Here is a 17,924-nt window from a genome sequence, read left to right as displayed (position 1 = left end):
GTGGCTTTAATGGTTTTCAGACAACCAGTTTCTTTTATTTAACTTATTTCTAATAAGATAATTTAAGGGTTTACAACTTTGAAATGCACATAGATAGGTAATTCCTTATGCATTATGCAGCAACAAGTCCAATACTTCCTTATGTTTTCTTTACAATGTGTCAAAAGGGCATAGAGAAATGACTTAAAGTCCTCCTTATCACATAAACACAGAATAACGCACATTGAACATTTTTAAACAACTTGTTTAATGTAGGCCTACATGTGCTTGATTTTACCATGTCCCCAGTGCAAAGTAGGCTAATCAACTCTACACGAACAAGCTTTGAGCCAAATAGCATTACAAATAGTATTGCATTATTGTATAGGCCATGTTAAACTATCCCTGATTACATATGTTACATATTGGTAAGAGAACTATACATTTACTATAACCCACCCTGTTATGGTTCCACCCTATGTCTAGTGTAAACCAGTCCACCCATAAGGCTTAATATTTGATTGAGTAGCCTACTATTCTTATTTTATTATCATGCCGAAAAGTTGCTGTATAACAGGAATGACCCAAATATGTGCCTTTGGTTTTTACAGTCAATGGGTTTAAATTGGTAACCAGTGTATTCAGTGGCTAGGCCTACATACATTGCTCAGCCAAGCGGGCTCCACACGCATGCACCAACAGCTCTTATAGGCCGGTGTGAGGGGGACGATCCCGGCGCCGCAGCTCGGGGGGGGGCGGGTCATCGTTTCCGTAATGTTCATTAGATTTAAGGAAGCAATGTTTCGCTCGGCTCAGCTGCTGCGACGGACTCTATCGGCTTCGGACCGCTCGCCATTTTAATCTGCCATCTGAAGGAATAACTTACATATTTATCAATCAATAGGAGTTTCTTTATCGCCATACAGATCTCCATGATAATGGAAATGGAGGTGATGCATTCCGTTCAACAGGTAAATAGAGAATTTATTAAAAGTAATCACTAGACGTTGACTGCTAACTTCCTTTTCTGCTGATCTGATAGAGAGACAGAGGCGTCCAGGTAAACTTTTTAATGTTTACAATAGCAAATTCAATCATCATAACGCAGTGACAAGCTGGTTATGGCGTAGTTAAGAGGTCATTATGTAGAAATAACAGCTCAAACGTGGGAAAGATCATACAAAATACACCGTGAGCCGGGCTCATATCTCTGTGAGATATTAAGGTTGTTCTCCGTACAGCTTTCACTTTTGCAAGTCATTCCTAGTGACGTGTATCCTCGACAGGAAATACAATCTTATTAAAAACCAGGCTGATATCTTAGTGTTCATGCTGTTACTTTGAATACAATTAAATATTTAATAAATTTTGACAAGTTTAGTAAGAGGCTCATGAGCTGTATTCTCGTAACTGACTCCTTCCTCCCCCGCCCCCTTCTTCCTCCAAGCATGTGATATCCCATATCTGAAATAGACATGCGTGGATGATTTCTTTACTTTTGTCTCTTGTTGTTACAGTGTATTTTAAATTGTAAAAAACAAACACATACCCCTCAGTCTAACCTTGTTTTGTTTATATATATATATATATATATATATATATATATATATATATATATATATATATATATATATATATATATATAAACAAAACAAGGTATTTCTCATGTGTTATATGCCTTATATTTTTTGTGTTTGGTTAAACCTGTCATAAGTAAGGGTCAGTGAAAGTACACGGTTGAATGATGAGGTCCAAAAGGGCTGTTTTGGAACATGTGTCGCTGTGTTTTATTATCCTCGGTCAAGGATGTACAGCAAGTTGTGATGAAAGAAGCTGTAATAAACCACTGGAGTCAGGTCCCCTTTGAGGCCCTTGTTTTAAGCTGAAAATAGGTAAATGAACAACTCATACTGAAAGCACACACACTTCAGTATTACTCCTATATCACCCAGTTTGATAGCCACAGGGACTGTTAAATCAGACAGGGCCATTAGCTATTAGTTTGGTTTGTTTTCAAAATGTCTAGTTGTGTTTAATATGTTTTCTGGGAATTGGGAGTTGTGTGTCTCTGTTCTGCATATTTTGCCAGCATATTAGCTAAAGGGATGTTGTTTGGCTTGTACAGCTGTGTATTATGTGGCAGAGAGGACTGGGAAATCTGAGTCATTTTATGAGCCAGTTTCCTTGTTCTGGTGCCAATCCAGGTCATGCACAGGCACATACTGATACCATGCCGATAGTAACCTGATTTTACACACCCTCACATTAACACAATCTATTTGGCACTAATACAGAATATGAGCTATGATTGGTAAAGTGAGTTTGGTTCAGTGACATTATATAAGAGTGTGATTAATCAGTGAAAGGGGCTGATTGTACTGTCCCTACTTGGGCGACAGAACTTTTTTTAGACATGGAATTATTTCTTAAAGGACTCGTATGACTTGTCAGGTATGATTATAAGGTGTGACAAACAGACAAGAGTGTGGTTTATTAGTTTGGAAAACACGGATGACCAGACGCCCCACTTAGACATTTAAGGCTACTTCCTCATTCCTGCAGAAGCCATAATGCCTGGTTGTGTGCTCACCTCTCACTCTGTGCTTATGGTTCATAGCAGGCAGCCTTAGTGACGTGTAATCCTTCAGTGGTCATGCTTCTGATGCAACATTGAGTCAAAGAAAGTTAGTTGGTCCTTCTTTTTGCAGTGCCACAGCTGTAGTCAGAAAAACAATGTTTTAGAATATATATAGGTGCTTGTTTGCTATTATTATTGTTTAAACAGCTATATTGTACACATTTGTTTTTTGTATTTATTTACTTTTAATATGTTTATGTATGCGCCATCCACCAAGGCAAATTCTTTGTATGTGTTACTTGGCAATAAATCATTTTCTGATTCTGACGAGTTTATGGATATTTACCACACACCCCATTTTCTTTGAATAAAAAACAATCAAAGTAGAAACATTCTTATACAGAATCTTCTCCTCAGCTTTACATCCTCTTTATTCTTCTTTGTACTTTCTTTACCTTCAGTTCCCTCTTGGGTTCCTCCTGGCTGTGTGTGTTTTGGCCATATGACTGACTGCAAGCATTAAGAAGCCTTTCCCATAAGTTCTGTTTATGCAGATCTGAGGAACAAACAAGTCACATGCCCAGACAAGTTTCTTGTGAACCAGTGTCTTGGGTTTATGCAACATCCCTGGGCCTTGTGAAATGGTTTCCTTCCGTAAATCATTTCTGTGTAAAAGACCCAAAGAAGAGGGCAGCACAGTTTATCTTTAGACATTCTTGTTTAAAAAGGAAAATAACATTCAGCCTGTGAGTGGAAATCTACAGGAATCTGTATTAAAATATCCTCACAGTTGTTAGTACGCTGTTTCTAAACATTCTGTATTGTCAGCAGCACTTAACTTAATGTGTAAATAAGAAATGTAGGACAACATAATTTGTGCAGTGATGGGACAGAACACGCTGAGGTCTGTTATCAATCGTTGTAGTTATTTACTTGAAGACATAACAGGAAGGAAAACAACGAAACAAGGTCTGCAATTCCACCCAGCAACAGATCTACAGCCAAATATACCCTCTTTCATTTGGTTATAACACCTTTTAAGGAATATTACTGTTCTATCATGTGAAAAGGAAATAATATTCTACAAGCGCCGTGGTACCAATTAAAAAAACAGCTATATATGTACCTTTAACTTCCTGTTTTCATTTATAAAAACAGGAAGTTAAAGGTACGTGTATAGTTGTTGTTGTCTTTATAATATGAAATAATGTTTAGGATTTAACTTTTAGAGACCGAAACTGTAACATGAAGTCAATTATGCAATAATTGATTTAGAGTGTGTCCTTTGTGAGTTTGAATGAGACAAATGAATTCACACCTCAGTGTAATCAGATGGGTAATGAACACTTCCCTTGGAAAGAGTATCAAGTGAGGATACGTGTCTTATGCTGGCGTGTGGTGGCAACACGGGAAAGAGAGAAGTACATTTATTATTCATGCGGCTTCTCCCCCTTGACTTTAGTGCCAGTGTTGTTGTCAGTGAACAGATACTGAGGGACAGGGTGTGGCGGGTGCTGCTGCCACTCTTCACAGCAGGGCACGCTCTTCCTTGCTCCAATGCTGCTCACATTCTCACTGCAGGACAGCATGGCTCACAGCTCTCTAAACTGATCTGTGGTTTTCTTTATAGGACATGGAGCTGATTGACATACTGTGGAAGCAGGACATTGATCTCGGCGCCAGGCGTGAAGTTTATGACTACAACCATCGTCAGAAAGAACATGAGCTGCGGAGGCAGCGGGAGCTGGAAGAAGAGAAGAGGCAGCATCTGGTCCTGGAGCAGGAGAAGGCCCTGCTGGCACAGCTAGAGCTCGACGAGGAAACGGGAGAGTACATACCGCGCCCACCACCCAGCGCCCCACTGCAGTCGGCTGTCGCACCTCTAGAGGTTACACAGGTACATTCCCATGGCCATCATTACTCATGTCAGAGGTGGACTACTCCCACCTCATTTGATAGGCTGCGGCTATGTCGTAGCTAGGTAACCACTGATCCTGCAAATTACAGAAACACAGGTGGGTCTGTAGTTTTGCATCGGTGTATTATGCTCTAGAAACTACTCCACTGAGACATAAGTTCTAATATAAAATGATGTGCTATTTTTAAAAGATGGTGTGCCACAAAGGATGCTAGGTGGTAAGGTTGTACTTTTACCTTTCTTGCAGAATGTCAGCTTCACAGAAGAGAACGGTGATGCCATGTCATTTGATGAATGTTTGCAACTTCTGGCAGAGACGTTTCCTGTAGAGGAAACTGAGGTAAGAACATTGAATTATTACTACTACTTAATATTATTGAATTATCATAGCTTGAAGCCTTTAACATGACTTTCAGTTGTATGAAATACATATTCTTGGGTTTGTCTGACAGAACACCTCAGTTTGCCTGGACACAACTGTTGTTTCAGCACCCATAATGCCCCCTGAGCGGCCAGCTCTGCCACTGGCCACCCTCTCCCCAGGTTCACTACTACCAACACCATCAACACCATCAACACCACCACCACCACCACCACAGAGGATGTCCCTAGATTTGGAGCAGGCCTGGATGGAGCTTTTGTCCCTCCCTGAGCTGCAGGTATAATACACGGATTTGCCGCCTCAATGGTGGGGTGTTTTGCATTGTGGAACAAATACCCAAAGAATGCTTCAACGGACAGGAGTCTGGCAGTAGAGGTCAAACACATTTTTGTTCCTCTGTGAGAATGGGGTGTCATACATGTGAGACAGGTGCACCTGACTCATTCCACTGTGATAAAGTTTCATTGTTAAGACCTATTTAAAAAAAAAAAAAAATTTAAATTTGGGGAGGTAGGTGTTGAAGATGTGATGCCGTTTATATGATTAATAGCCACCAGCTTGATCTAGCAGAAGAAGACATGTTGTTCAGAGAAACTTTTACTTTTTTCAGTTTTGTTTCAAAGCAGCTCATATTTGCATTAGCTGATGGGTGGAGCAGTGTGCTCACCACTGCTGTTGCACATTTGTTGCCTTGACTTATCACTGTGGACTGCACTACAATCCTAACCGTACAGCTTACATAGAATTGCATTAGTTGCTTTGGCAAGCTGCTGATAAGACTTTACATTGTAGAAAAAAAGGGGTTCTGTGTTTAGTGTGTGAAATGTTGCTTCAGTAAGCTGCTTTGTGAAGATAATGTTCTCAGCAACAGCAAGCTGGGATATTGGTATTTTATTTTTATTTGTATGGATACTTGATCTATTTTAACATCTGGATATGTAGTTGGTCTTAGAAATTACAGTTGGCTACCTTACGCTACACCCAGCTCTACCAGCAGTTGTCAGTGAAATACCAGTCACTTTGAACAACTGCATGGCTAAAAGCTCCAGGATTGAAACCTTATTGTTTAGGGAATATAATAATAATAAAAAAATTATGTATCTTTTTATGTCAGTCATCACACTGTGCCACAGATGATGTTTTGGAAGAAACTGTAGGTTTATGAATGAGCACATAACATACATGCATCCACAACAACACAAACATGTTGACATTTTTATATTCACTCTCTTTTGGAACTTCTACTGTAATATGTTGATTGTATTTACTTAAATGGTTCTTTACCTTTTTTTCTAGCAATGCCTGAGCATGCAAATGGAGGACACACTTGAGACCACAACTTATCCTCTTCCAAACAGCCCTGAAGAGCAGGATCCAAACTACACTTTTTACCCCATGACCAATCTCACAGACAGGGAACCAAACAGTTTAAATGTTTGTCCTGCAGAGTTTATGAATACATTTGATGTCTCTGTTCCCAGTATAGTCCCACCAGACAATCTCAGCCCGATGAAGGCAAAGGCTCCTCAGTTAAATGATAAATTCCCTGCAGAAAGTTTCTGTGACATATTTTATCCCAATGCCATTCTTGAAGAGAGCAGTGGTCAACATGGCCTTGAAGGAAATGAAAGTAACGCCATGTCAGATATCCCAAACAAGCTTCCTTTCACACCAGTGGACATTTACAGCCTCTCAGCTAGAGATGCATTTGACAAAAGCAAAGAGAATCTGACAGCAGAATTGCCAGACTCAGATTCAGGAATCTCTTCAAACATAAGTCCAAACGCTAGTTCACCTGGGAAGTCTTTGTATGGAGATGAGTCCTTTGGTTACAGCGATTCAGACATGGAAGAGATGGACCACAATCCTGGAAGTGTAGAATCTGACTACTCAGAGATGTTCTTACTCAATTTCCAACCTGATGATCTTCAGCGGGCAATTCCTTTATCTGCACAAATGGGGCAGCCACAACAGCAGCAGGAAAAGAAACCCAAACAACACAAGACGGACCCGGCTGAGGAGAACGGCCACAACAACGCCCCCTTCACCAAAGACAAGCAGAAGAAACGCTCGGAAGTGCGTCTCTCCAGAGACGGGCAGAGGGCTAAGGCCCTCAAAATCCCTTTCACTGTTGACATGATTATCAATCTGCCTGTTGATGACTTCAATGAGATGATGTCGAAGCACCAACTGAACGAGGCCCAGCTGGCCCTGGTCCGAGACATACGCCGCCGCGGCAAGAACAAGGTAGCTGCCCAGAACTGCCGAAAACGCAAGATGGAGAACATAGTGGGTCTGGAGAGCAACCTGGACTCACTGAAGGATGAGAAGGCACGTCTGCTGGAGGAGAAGAGCCAAAACATCACAAACCTGAAGGAAATGAAGCAGCAACTCAACAGCTTGTACCTGGAGGTCTTCAGCATGTTGAGAGATGAGAAGGGCAATTCCTACTCCCCCTCCGACTACTCCCTCCAGCAGTCAACTGACGGCAATGTCTTCTTAGTTCCTCGCATCAAAAAGACTTTCATCAAGAGCGAAGACAGTGTCTTATCTCCTTTGTAATATGGTACTGCATTATCATAGTAATACTATGCAATAACTTTGTAGTTGTTCAGCTTTAAAGCATTAGTAGCTCAGCATAACTATTGTATAGTTTTTTGCTCACTTCTCTTGAATGTTGTAATATTTTTGATATTTTACTTCTTTTGTACTCGGATACCTTAAACAGATTCTTTAGCCAATATTGTTTGTAAATATAAACATTACTTGCTTTTGAGATTGATACAACCGTTACTGTATGTGTATATATTGTATATATTATATTTCTGTAAGCTAATGTTTCAATCATCGTTACTCATGTTTTATAACTGTCCCTTTATGATTTGCTGCCCATGTTCTTTTATAAAACTTTGACTTCTGTGCTTTTCAATAAAGTATTCCTATAGCTATGCAGCCTCCTATTTTCTGAAAGAACATTGTGTGGTGTACTATGGCCTGCACCAGATTGATGCCAGATGGATATATAGTCTAAGGAATGATTACATAACTTACCACATGTTCAAATCGGTTCTGGACTTGAAGGCTCTACCAAAGGGCTCACAAATAAGCAAATAAAAGGAATATTGTACTGACACTAAAGAGTTACTGGCTTAAAAAACTTTTACAAACTGCTTGCTTTTTATTAGAGCCAGCTTGTTTGTACAGTACCCTAAATCTTTGAATACTGAAAAACTCCTGTCACAAAAGAAATCACACCCACTGGATTCTTATGTTACACAACAAAGAGCACAATTGTCAAACTACAGTAGAGCATGTTCAGTGTATACCATGCATGACAACTTCTCAATGGTCCAACCCAGGAAAGCATATTCAAAAAGGTAAAGCCCTACGCAATCAGTATGTTCTCTAAGTACACTTTCACACACAAACACTACCTTTGATCAACCAGCCCAGTTTCTGCTCTCACCACAAACTTCCGAGGGGGTGTGGCAAACTAAACCGGTTTGAGACTCAAGGACATCTGTAAATCAAACCTTTTCACATTGAGAACAGTTGTATTTTTACAAACATAAACATTCACAGCTCAGCATTTTGCTTTCAGAAATTAAACACTCAAGTCATGAAAAATATTTTTATTTAAAAGCACAAGTAACACTTAACATATCTTACTGTTAGGCCAACATAGTTTATTGACACTGGCGTCCTTATGCCAAGCACAGCTTTAGTCTGTAATTGAGTTGGTTGTTCTACATTCCTCTCCTTGAACTGATTAAAAAAAAAAAAAAAAAAACCATCAGCAGGCATTGTTCTTTATTTTTAGACTGATTAGACAACTATGAGTATTTGTGTATACTCTGTCATAACACTGTTGGACTGTTGACCACAGTTCCTCTCTGTTGATACAGTTTGCCCATGTTTCTGTATGTTCATTTGACTGCCACGTAAAATTGTTTAATAAATCATAAATCAGTTTTTTGGGGGGAGATGCCCCTGTGATTAATGCAGAGGATTTGACATGAGGCTTGTTAGATGTTTCATGTTGCTGATTACACGTTTTTTTAAATTGACTATTTTTTACATTATACTTACTGTATATGGCCTGCCTTTTGTAGTAATCAAGTTACCTACAAAAGCTTTTCTATTATGTTAACATTGTCGTGCTTATTTACACAGACTGGCAAGGACCTGATTTCCATACTTTTAATTTTCACAGCTTGGCATTAGTATATACACTCAGTGGCCACTTTATTAGGTACACATGTACAATCTAATACAACTGTTTTGCCATCAATTCTACTTTAAATTTTTTATTAGTGCTATAACATTTTAAAAAGAAAGTCCACTTTTATGATGCCAATAGTGTTCTTTGTTTTGACACTGACATTAAGGTGGTAATTCCATGTTTTAATACTGAGGTTATACTTAGTAGTGGTGTAACTAGACTACATTATGTTAACAAGTGTTCTGTCCCCATCATGTGTGTAGAGGACAAAACATTAGAACTTTAACTGTGACCTCAGTAATAAACTTGTAATTGAATTTATACATTTCCGACAATGTCAACAAAAGCTGAACTTTGTAAAGGCAGAATTTATGTAAGATCTGCTTTCTTGAATTGTAATAAATTGTATAGGTGTGCCTAATAAAGTGAGTGTAAATACTGTTCATCTTTCCCAAGCATGATCATTTGTTGTTTCCCCAAGGGTATTTCATCACAATCAACTTTATCAGGACTATCTGACTGATAGCAAAGGTAATAAAACATGGAAACATATTTTGCCTTGAGGGTATTCCAAGATGTGTGGTGAAGGTCGCAGGCTTTTTCAGGATTCCGATCAAAGTGGAGCAATACTACTACTGCTTTTTACCTTAAAGGAACCCCTGCACCTTGTATAATCACCATGTGCACTGTTAGATTACAATATAAGTAGCCTTGGATAATATTTTGAAAAGTCTTACCCATCCAGAACCTTCCATGTTATCAGGTCTTTACAGATTTTCAGCAAGAAGAGAATGCCTCTTTCCACATCTGCAAATCAAGCAAAGTAGTTACTCTTACCTGCTCCATCTTCTTAAGTCAGCTTTTTTGTGAAATACTCACTCCCTTTTCTTGTTAATGTCTGAAATCTAGCATTTGCGGGTAAAACTGCAGTATCTCTGACTTAACAGGATCTCCAATGTGTCCAGGAACTAGTCTTTCTTCGCTAGCACCAGTTGCTTGAGGGTTTAGCTAGCCTTGAAAGAGATAGATGCTCACTACCAGGAACGACACTGCAAGCTTCCTCCATGGGCGTGGTGCTCGATGCTGCCTTCTCCCTTCTCTCTCAAAATGCTGACTGGTCCACTGTGCTGGGGCTGAAGACGTCCTGTCTGACAGTCATCTGCAATCTTCCACACTAGCGATGCTGAGGGCCCAACTGCAGGTGCTCGTGGCCGTTATAATCATACTCGCTTAACTCTGGCATAGGTGGTGTATGGGCCCCCTGCCCTAGGACTACCCACAACTCCCTCGTCATTGACCCTTGTACAAGTAAATACAGTATTTACACTATTTTACGAACAGACGTCCTAAATAATACTAAGAGGAGACAGTTGTGGACAGGCTGATTTGCTAAACTTCACAGTCACAATGTGCAGGCAACAGATAAATGAATAACTCATTTGATTCTGAACCAATGACGCACTGAACCTTGTGTTACTTTACTACACAATTTTATTCGGTCTTTTTCTTCTAATCAAAATATTCGAACAATCTAGAAGTGAGTGAGGGATTCCCTTAATTCTAATCCAGACTGCATATATTTGTTGACACTGGTACTACGAAGGATTTACATACTGTGCTTCACATACAAAATCAAAATACACTTGACACTTGCAATTGAGCAATCATAATAACTTCAGAAAGAAAAGAAATGAGTAATTCTAGCTCATCTGAGGGCCTGATAGAACTATGCTATATGACAAAAACCAGGTTAAAAGACAAAAGATTCATTGGCCAGCAGAAAACTAACCCATATAAAAAAGAAGAAAAAAAAATTAAGAACTGACTTCAGATAAACAAAAACAAAAAAATACTCTTTACCCCTGATACCATAGGCACAATACACACACTTCAGACACACAAAAGGAAAATAGCTTGGTTGGGACACATCTATCACAATTAGGGAAGAGTATCATCTGCACTCATGTCTTGTGTATACAGTCCTTCTTCCATAAACTTCTCCAATTTAGCTGCAGTAATGTCTGACTTTTGTGTTCCTCTAATGCTTTCAGATGACTGCCTCAAAGTAACCTGCAGCTTTCCTGACAATTCCTTTGCTCACCTCCTCGCCTCTCCTGCTAAGAACTGAAGCCTGTTGAATGGATACAGGATAGAACAAATAGTTATTCTGCACTTTCATGGGCTCACTCTGTACTGTGCTACGAGGGTGGTGTGGAACTGAATGCAACTTACCAAAACATGAAATAATTAATATCGCCGTGAGCCATAGCCACCTCCGCCACCACCACCAGAGCTGTAGCCACCTGTAGTTAAGGAAACGTCAACGCAAAATAACTTAGATACTCTCTCCAGGAGAAATGATGTTATAGCATTGGGTTTTGAATGATAAAACTCACCGCCATAGGGTCCACCAGAGTTTCTACCCCCAAAGTTGTTTCCCTTCATGGGCCCATAGTTGGACTGCTGTCCACCATAATTTCCAAAGTCGTTGTAATTTCCACCTCCTCCATATCCTGAAGACATATCAATTTTAAGGTAAGTCTTGATTTCAGGTGTTTAGTAGAGAATGTTTTCCATGCATAAAACATCTAGCACTTAGTTTATCAAAATTCTGGAGTCAATCATTTTTTTTTTTTTTTTTTACCTCCGTCATTGCCTCCGTAACCTCCATCACAGCTGCCACCAAATCCACCACCCTGGTTGCCATACCCTGGACCACCACCACCACCACCTCCATAGCCCCCTCGACCCCCTCCATAACCTGGTCCTCCACCATAATTTCCTCCTGGACCTATAACAGTGAAAAAAAAAGCAAACATACAACATAACCTTATTCATAACTGTGACATGAACGAGGCATGAGTGGTATTAACACTGTTGGTTCAAAATGTTCAAAGACAAAACACAGTTGTTATGTAAGTGAGCAAGGATATTAAACTCATTATTGAATTTAAATATTTTACACTTCTTAGAGTAAATCTTTACCAGAACTCACCATTGTCAAAATCATCGCCATAACCGCCTCGTCCTCCACCATAGCCACCTAAAAAACAGAGTAAAACATATTATGCACTAAAACTGTGACCAATTTGTCGTGACTGTGACAATTGAGCCTTCGCTAAGCCACACCCGAAAACCGTCACAGGCCAATCGTGGCTTAGCAACCGTAACTAGGCACGGGAGGTCTGTCAAGCTCTCGAGCAAGGGAAACATGCCGAAGCATTGTGCGTATGGATTGTGCAAATCTGATACCCGGTATCCTAAAAGTTTGGACGGGGTGGTGGAATCTTTTCCCTTCCCGAAACCTAAAACCCAGGGGGAGAAATGGCAGGCGTGGATCAAGCAGTGTGGGAGGCCCCATTCACAACTAACTGTCGACAAGATTAACAAAAACACCTACGTTTGCTCCAAGGCAAGAACACGCTAATGTTAGCTAGCAAGCACAGCGTTGCTTGGAAATAATGACGGTTCTTTGTTCATAATGCATATATTTGAATGTAAAATAAGATGATTAAAGGCAAGACGGAGGCTCACTGACATACTTTAAAATATATTTCAGCATTTTGTTAATCGCTAAAAATATAAGCAGAAGAATTTCATCATTGCAAAGCGGTCAGGCTAATGTCTTGTGTTTATTCCGCAAGATTTATGGATAAGCTGTTTGACTTATAATTATTAGATTATTTTCAAATTTCACTTACCCTGCTGTGCATGAACATAGCTGTTCCTCAATTTGTGTGTTTCCCATTTGAATGGTCAGCGTATGAGGTGGCTGCTGCTTGCGCTGGGACCTATAGGCTTTAGCTTCAATTTTGATGATATTATTCTCTAATCGGTTGCATATTACATCGTGGATATATCCCTCGAATGCATACTGCAGTCCCTTTTGTCTTGCTCTCTCAGATATTTCACCTGTTCGCCAAAAATTACTAATTATCTCCTTGGGAATGTCTGACACCGGTGCATGCACTGTAATAGACGCACGAAAGCTTGTCAGGCGTAGCAACAGTAACTAAGGAGGGCGGGGCTTAGCGAAGGGTCAATTGACAAACATTTCTGCTTAACTGCAATGTAAGAAAGACATGTTTCTGTCACCTCTGACACTTATTTTGCATGTCAATATGACTGATCATCTTACATGTTCAGTCACTTATAAATCAGTCTGTTGTCGGAAAACTGCATGTCTGACAACAGAACTCCTTAATTGTGGGTTTAGCAGAGCTAAAACAAAGTGCTTACAGAGAGTTGGAGGCGACAGAACTGAGCTTCACCCTGCCTAGACCAAGCTGAGTAACTGATTTCACCAGACGGTTATGGGCATGCACCATTTAGTTTGTCGACATTTAATAAATAAATAAATAAAAAAATCCGTAAGAACAGAAACAACCATTTTTACTTTCTTTAGTGTGTCAGTGTGGATGCGAAACTTAAATTCTGCAACCCCTACCAACATGTAAACATCACAATAAAATACCTGCATTAGTGTGATTAATGCCAGAGGCACTTTCATCTGGCATGCAAATACTACTCACCTCGACCGAAGTTGCCACCACCTCCGAAATTACTACCTCTCCCCATGAAGTTTCCAGATCCTCCACTCCTGCCTGATATGTAAAAGGTGTCATTTTATAGCTGTTTACAACATAAATGAACTGTCAGCTGCAAACAGTATATATATATATTTATCTCAATGGTAAGCAAGTATAACTTTACTTTCTAATTGATGGTGTGCTTACCCCTGGTAGTGGATATAGCACTCATTTCCTGTTTTGAGAGAGCTTTTCTGACCTCACAATTGTGGAAGTTGATTGTGTGGAATTTCTGGGCTGTAAGAAAAACGAGAAGAAACAATACACTTACATATTATTGCTTAATGTTTACCAACACCCTCATAAACTCTGAAGTCTCAACATCCACATACCAACAATTTTGTCTACAGTGTCATGATCATCAAAGGAGACAAAGCAGAATCCTCTCTTCTTCCCAGTGGAGCGTTCCTCCATGATGTCAATGCACTCAATCTTTCCATATTTCTCAAAATGCTCCCGAATGTGGTACTCCTCAGTGTCCTCCTTAATACCACCAACAAAGATCTTCTTCACCGTCAGATGGGCGCCTGGTTTATTGGAGTCCTGAAACAGAGTGTATCGATAATCAAACACCAAACATTAACATTGCTGTAGTATCTGCCTTCTGGTCTGGAATTTGTTTACCTCTCTGGACACTGCCCTCTTGGGTTCAACAACTCGGCCATCAACTTTATGAGGCCTTGCTTTCATGGCTTCGTCGACTTCCTCTACAGCAGCGTATGTCACAAAGCCAAACCCTCTTGATCTCTTGTTGTTGGGGTCCCTCATCACCTAGAAACAACAAAACGATACACAACGGTAGTGAAAACAGTTTAACTGGACTGTAGATATGTTTATAACTCATTGTATTGTTTATTATTATCTAAGGGCATATTTTGCCACAAATTACACTGAAAATACGTACCACACAGTCCGTAAGAGTTCCCCATTGTTCAAAATGGGCCCGTAAACTCTCCTCCGTGGTTTCAAAGCTCAGACCTCCAATAAACAGCTTTCTGAGCTGCTCGGGTTCTTTAGCTTCACGGTCCTATTAAAGCATAACAAGAAAAATATAATTGCAGCTGTAAATAGTGTTACAGGAAACTAGTTGAAGAAACTACAGCATTGTTATATAACGTTAATATGATCCTACAGATGAATACATGCACAAATATCTGCAAATATAACGTTGCCAGTGTTGATACTAGGCCGTATCGTTAACGTTACCCATTGTAGCGACAGAATAAGCTGACGTTAGTGTTAAACTTCAACGTGTAAAATTAAGCTGTCAAATAACCACGGTGCACAAACAAAACATGTCATGGCTAAATTATTAAGTAATATACAAATGAACGTTAGCCAGTCTAAGGAGTCTAGGAGTTAGCTTGAGCGGCCAGCTAACGTTAGCTTACATCACTACTGCTGCAGGGTTAGCAATGCGTTGTTACCATGCCTCCGTTTATCTATCAGCTATAACGAGTAATGTTGGTTAAAGAAACCAAACAACAATGTTCATTTAATAGCCAACTGAAACAGTAGCTAGCAACACGGAGCACTCCGGTGGTAACACCGCCTAAGTGTTAAATTACCCTACTGTAATTTTGACAACCATTAGCTTATTTTAGTTTAGCTGCAGCGTTAGCTACCGTCTACCGTAGATAGCGCTGAATCCTGAGCAACGTTAAAGCGCCAGAGAAGCTACACATTTCAATATAACACCGTGCATTCCCTCGTCAATGTTACAATTACGTAAACGAGTTACCATAGCTTAACTGCATTTTACAAATAACCATATTTAATTTGCAATATTTGCGAACACTTCACCTCCATTTTGCAGATGTCACGGCCGGAGATCTGAGTGGGTCACGTGAACAGGAAACCAGTCTGGTTGTTGTCACTCCGCAGTCCGTCCTCCTGGATTAATCCTATGATTATAAATCAAAAACTACAATGGCTATAAATGCATACAATCATGCAAATTATATGTAAATTAAGAATTGTTTCTTCTTAATATGTAAAGTTTTGTTTGCTCACTTTGTCCATGTTTCTGTATAGCTTTGTGCAATTAAAAGAAAAAGATTGTTTGCGCCATCTACTGGTTGAACAGACACGTCTTGACAGAACAATCAATACTCATCTCTCCATCTCTCCATCCAGCCTCCAGCCCCTGAATTGTTTGGCCACTGCCAGACTGAGAGTGAGACATCAGTCCATAATGACTGGGACATTGAATTTAAAAGAGACCTAGTGAGGTGCTGTTAGTTTCCAAGTAGAAAACATACAAGTGGTGGAAAATAAAAAACACAGGGGGAAGTACCCAAAGTAGGCTAACCCACAATTTGGTATGACTCAGTGTTCGATAATTGAGACTGTTGTAGATTTTATTTGATGGTCATTTCTGATCTCAACTGCCACGTCGTGTTCAGTTCAGTTCAGTTCCTGTTCAGTGTTGGTGACCGTGATCTACCTTTTGAGACTGTTGTTTTTTTTTGCAATTGAAGAACAGCAGCAGAAACTGGATGTTTTGAATAAAGATGCATAACAATAATTCAATCTGAATTATCAAACCCAAATACAAATATAGATGTGAATATTATAGATTATAGGCTATAAAAGAAAGTGAATGTCTTATGAGCCAGCTGGACAGCGAAAGTGGCTAAAGCCTAAGTTCTAACTTTGACAATAAAAACACAATTGTTCAAAAGCCCTGATTTATTGAAACTGAGAAACTGATTTATTTGGATGTTTCCATTATATGTGACATGTAAAACTGTCATGTCTTACTAATGTGAGCATAGCCTGCCTAATTTGTTAGGGGGCCCCAGGACAAAACTGTACCCACTGCACAATGTGTGTACACTGGCGCCTCAAAGTTCCCATTAAGTTTAGTACAAACAGTGTTCCTGCGCTGGAACTTAGTTTGTGGTAATTTGTTTTAATCCAATATGTAGGAATATGCCTGTATGTAGGGATGTGCAACATGTAAACACAATATAAACAAAACAATAAAGCTCCTAACACTACAATTCAACACAGGACCCCTCTACAAGACATGGCCTAAAAATGAGCTAATAATGCAGGAATAAACTCAGTTAGGGCCCCGAGCACCGTCAAAGTTGGTCGGTGAAGCCCCTATTGAAATCACTAGGGTGCTTGAAAGTGTGTAAAACATTTGATATTTTATGGGTCTAGTGCTTGGGTGTAACAAAATGGCTCGATATTGCCCTCTACCAAATTTCATAGAAATAGCCCCTGCATTGCATTTCATCTAGATGTATGAAATTTGGTAGGTATATCTATCATTTCCAGACCTGGTCCCGACTTACAAAAAAAGCCTCTTGGAGCCATCCCCTAAACCCAACAGGACGTCAGCCATATTTAATTGATATTGCACTTCACTGGTGCTAATTCACTCAAAAATCTGCCATTGTTCAAATTACTAAAACAATTTACATGAAGTGAGCCTGGGGCAGTTGCAGAATCTGGGTATGAGAAAGGCCTCTGGGACCCTGCTGTATTTTCAGTTACCATGGGTGCTGCGCTGTGACCACAACAAGCATAAATTAAGCCATATACTGTTCCTGTTTCTTGATGCATTGCTCCAGTGTTTGGCATACGCCAGTTTGATTCATGCAACTGAACTCCTTGCCACAATCATTCAATGTTGTAACTGATACAACTGATCACAAAACATCACAATTATAAAGAGAGTTCATTTCAACTTAATTAACTAGTTATAATTTCATTTGATTGAAAATAAATTTCAAGGTAAGGCAGCTTACAGAAACATGACTACTTTAAGAGGCCAAATAGTCAGTGAGATAATGGTGCATCAGATTCTGAAAAACACCATTTATTTGCAAAGTGAAATGACTTAAAATCGTAATGACATAAGCCTCAGACAGGAACACTGCAATACTGAAGATGACCAGTTTTCACAGTCCACCCTCAGCAGAGCTGATTGAAAGACACTCAACAGGATACTGTAATAACACTTTCAGCTGTTTTAAAAACTGACCATGGAGTGGATACACCAATGAACTTCACAGAGTTGTAAATTCACTGTGCTCTTCTATCGTATTGTGAGGAGGTATTTTGTTTATCTTTGTTAGTAGCATCATCTCAAGCAGCGCTCTTATTGTTTACTTTCATGAACACATTCATTCATTATAGTATAATGGCATGATATTACACATTAGGCAGTGGTTTCAAGGGGTTTCAAATGGCCATTTGGTCTGAGAAATCATGTGAAAGTGTTCCAGGACTGATATTCAAGT

At 39.6% G+C, this 17,924-nt stretch overlaps 2 protein-coding genes across 4 annotated transcripts; one reads left to right on the top strand and one right to left on the bottom strand.

The window, feature by feature from the left end:
• The first annotated feature begins 765 nt into the window (after positions 1–765).
• On the top strand, positions 766–7,805 carry nfe2l2a (nfe2 like bZIP transcription factor 2a). Its single transcript, XM_078261923.1, has 5 exons — positions 766–950; positions 4,188–4,454; positions 4,723–4,815; positions 4,928–5,134; positions 6,154–7,805. Exons 1-5 carry the CDS (start codon positions 912–914, stop codon positions 7,417–7,419), a joined length of 1,872 nt encoding a protein of 623 aa, XP_078118049.1. The 5' UTR covers positions 766–911; the 3' UTR covers positions 7,420–7,805.
• Positions 6,257–15,566, bottom strand: hnrnpa3 (heterogeneous nuclear ribonucleoprotein A3). Of its 3 annotated transcripts, XR_013502672.1 has the most exons (12): positions 15,472–15,566; positions 14,573–14,695; positions 14,293–14,439; positions 14,001–14,211; positions 13,816–13,905; positions 13,612–13,683; positions 12,075–12,122; positions 11,724–11,870; positions 11,476–11,592; positions 11,312–11,382; positions 9,817–9,886; positions 6,257–8,622 (listed from the first exon to the last, which is right to left on the bottom strand). XR_013502672.1 is itself a non-coding variant. In XM_078261925.1 (11 exons), the coding sequence occupies exons 1-10, from the start codon at positions 15,475–15,477 to the stop codon at positions 11,327–11,329; spliced, it is 1,017 nt and encodes a 338-aa protein (XP_078118051.1). In that variant the 5' UTR covers positions 15,478–15,566; the 3' UTR covers positions 8,911–9,886; positions 11,312–11,326. The 3 variants fall into 3 exon arrangements, 2 of the variants coding, with proteins under 2 accessions (XP_078118051.1, XP_078118050.1); XM_078261925.1 differs by lacking the exon at positions 6,257–8,622 and having other exon boundaries at positions 8,911–9,886; XM_078261924.1 differs by lacking the exons at positions 6,257–8,622; positions 9,817–9,886 and adding an exon at positions 10,548–11,210.
• Positions 15,567–17,924: the final 2,358 nt, after the last annotated feature.

This window comes from Sander vitreus, chromosome 11, assembly GCF_031162955.1.
Source record: "Sander vitreus isolate 19-12246 chromosome 11, sanVit1, whole genome shotgun sequence".
In the NCBI taxonomy this organism is placed as follows: domain Eukaryota; kingdom Metazoa; phylum Chordata; class Actinopteri; order Perciformes; family Percidae; genus Sander; species Sander vitreus.
The sequence above is the reverse complement of the archived record's forward strand: the minus strand, read 5'-3'. Positions and strand labels throughout refer to the sequence as shown.

Bases quoted from the DNA above. Each gene is read 5' to 3' on its own strand.
- nfe2l2a (XM_078261923.1), top strand. From the start codon at position 912: ATGATAATGGAAATGGAGGTGATGCATTCCGTTCAACAG. The intron at 4,816-4,927 runs GTAAGAACATTG...TTTGTCTGACAG, and splicing joins TTCCTGTAGAGGAAACTGAG to AACACCTCAGTTTGCCTGGA. The intron at 5,135-6,153 runs GTATAATACACG...CTTTTTTTCTAG, and splicing joins TGTCCCTCCCTGAGCTGCAG to CAATGCCTGAGCATGCAAAT.
- hnrnpa3 (XM_078261925.1), bottom strand. The intron at 13,906-14,000 runs GTATGTGGATGT...TTTTTCTTACAG, and splicing joins CACTGTAGACAAAATTGTTG to CCCAGAAATTCCACACAATC. The intron at 12,123-13,611 runs GTGAGTAGTATT...TCTGTTTTTTAG, and splicing joins TGGTGGCAACTTCGGTCGAG to GTGGCTATGGTGGAGGACGA.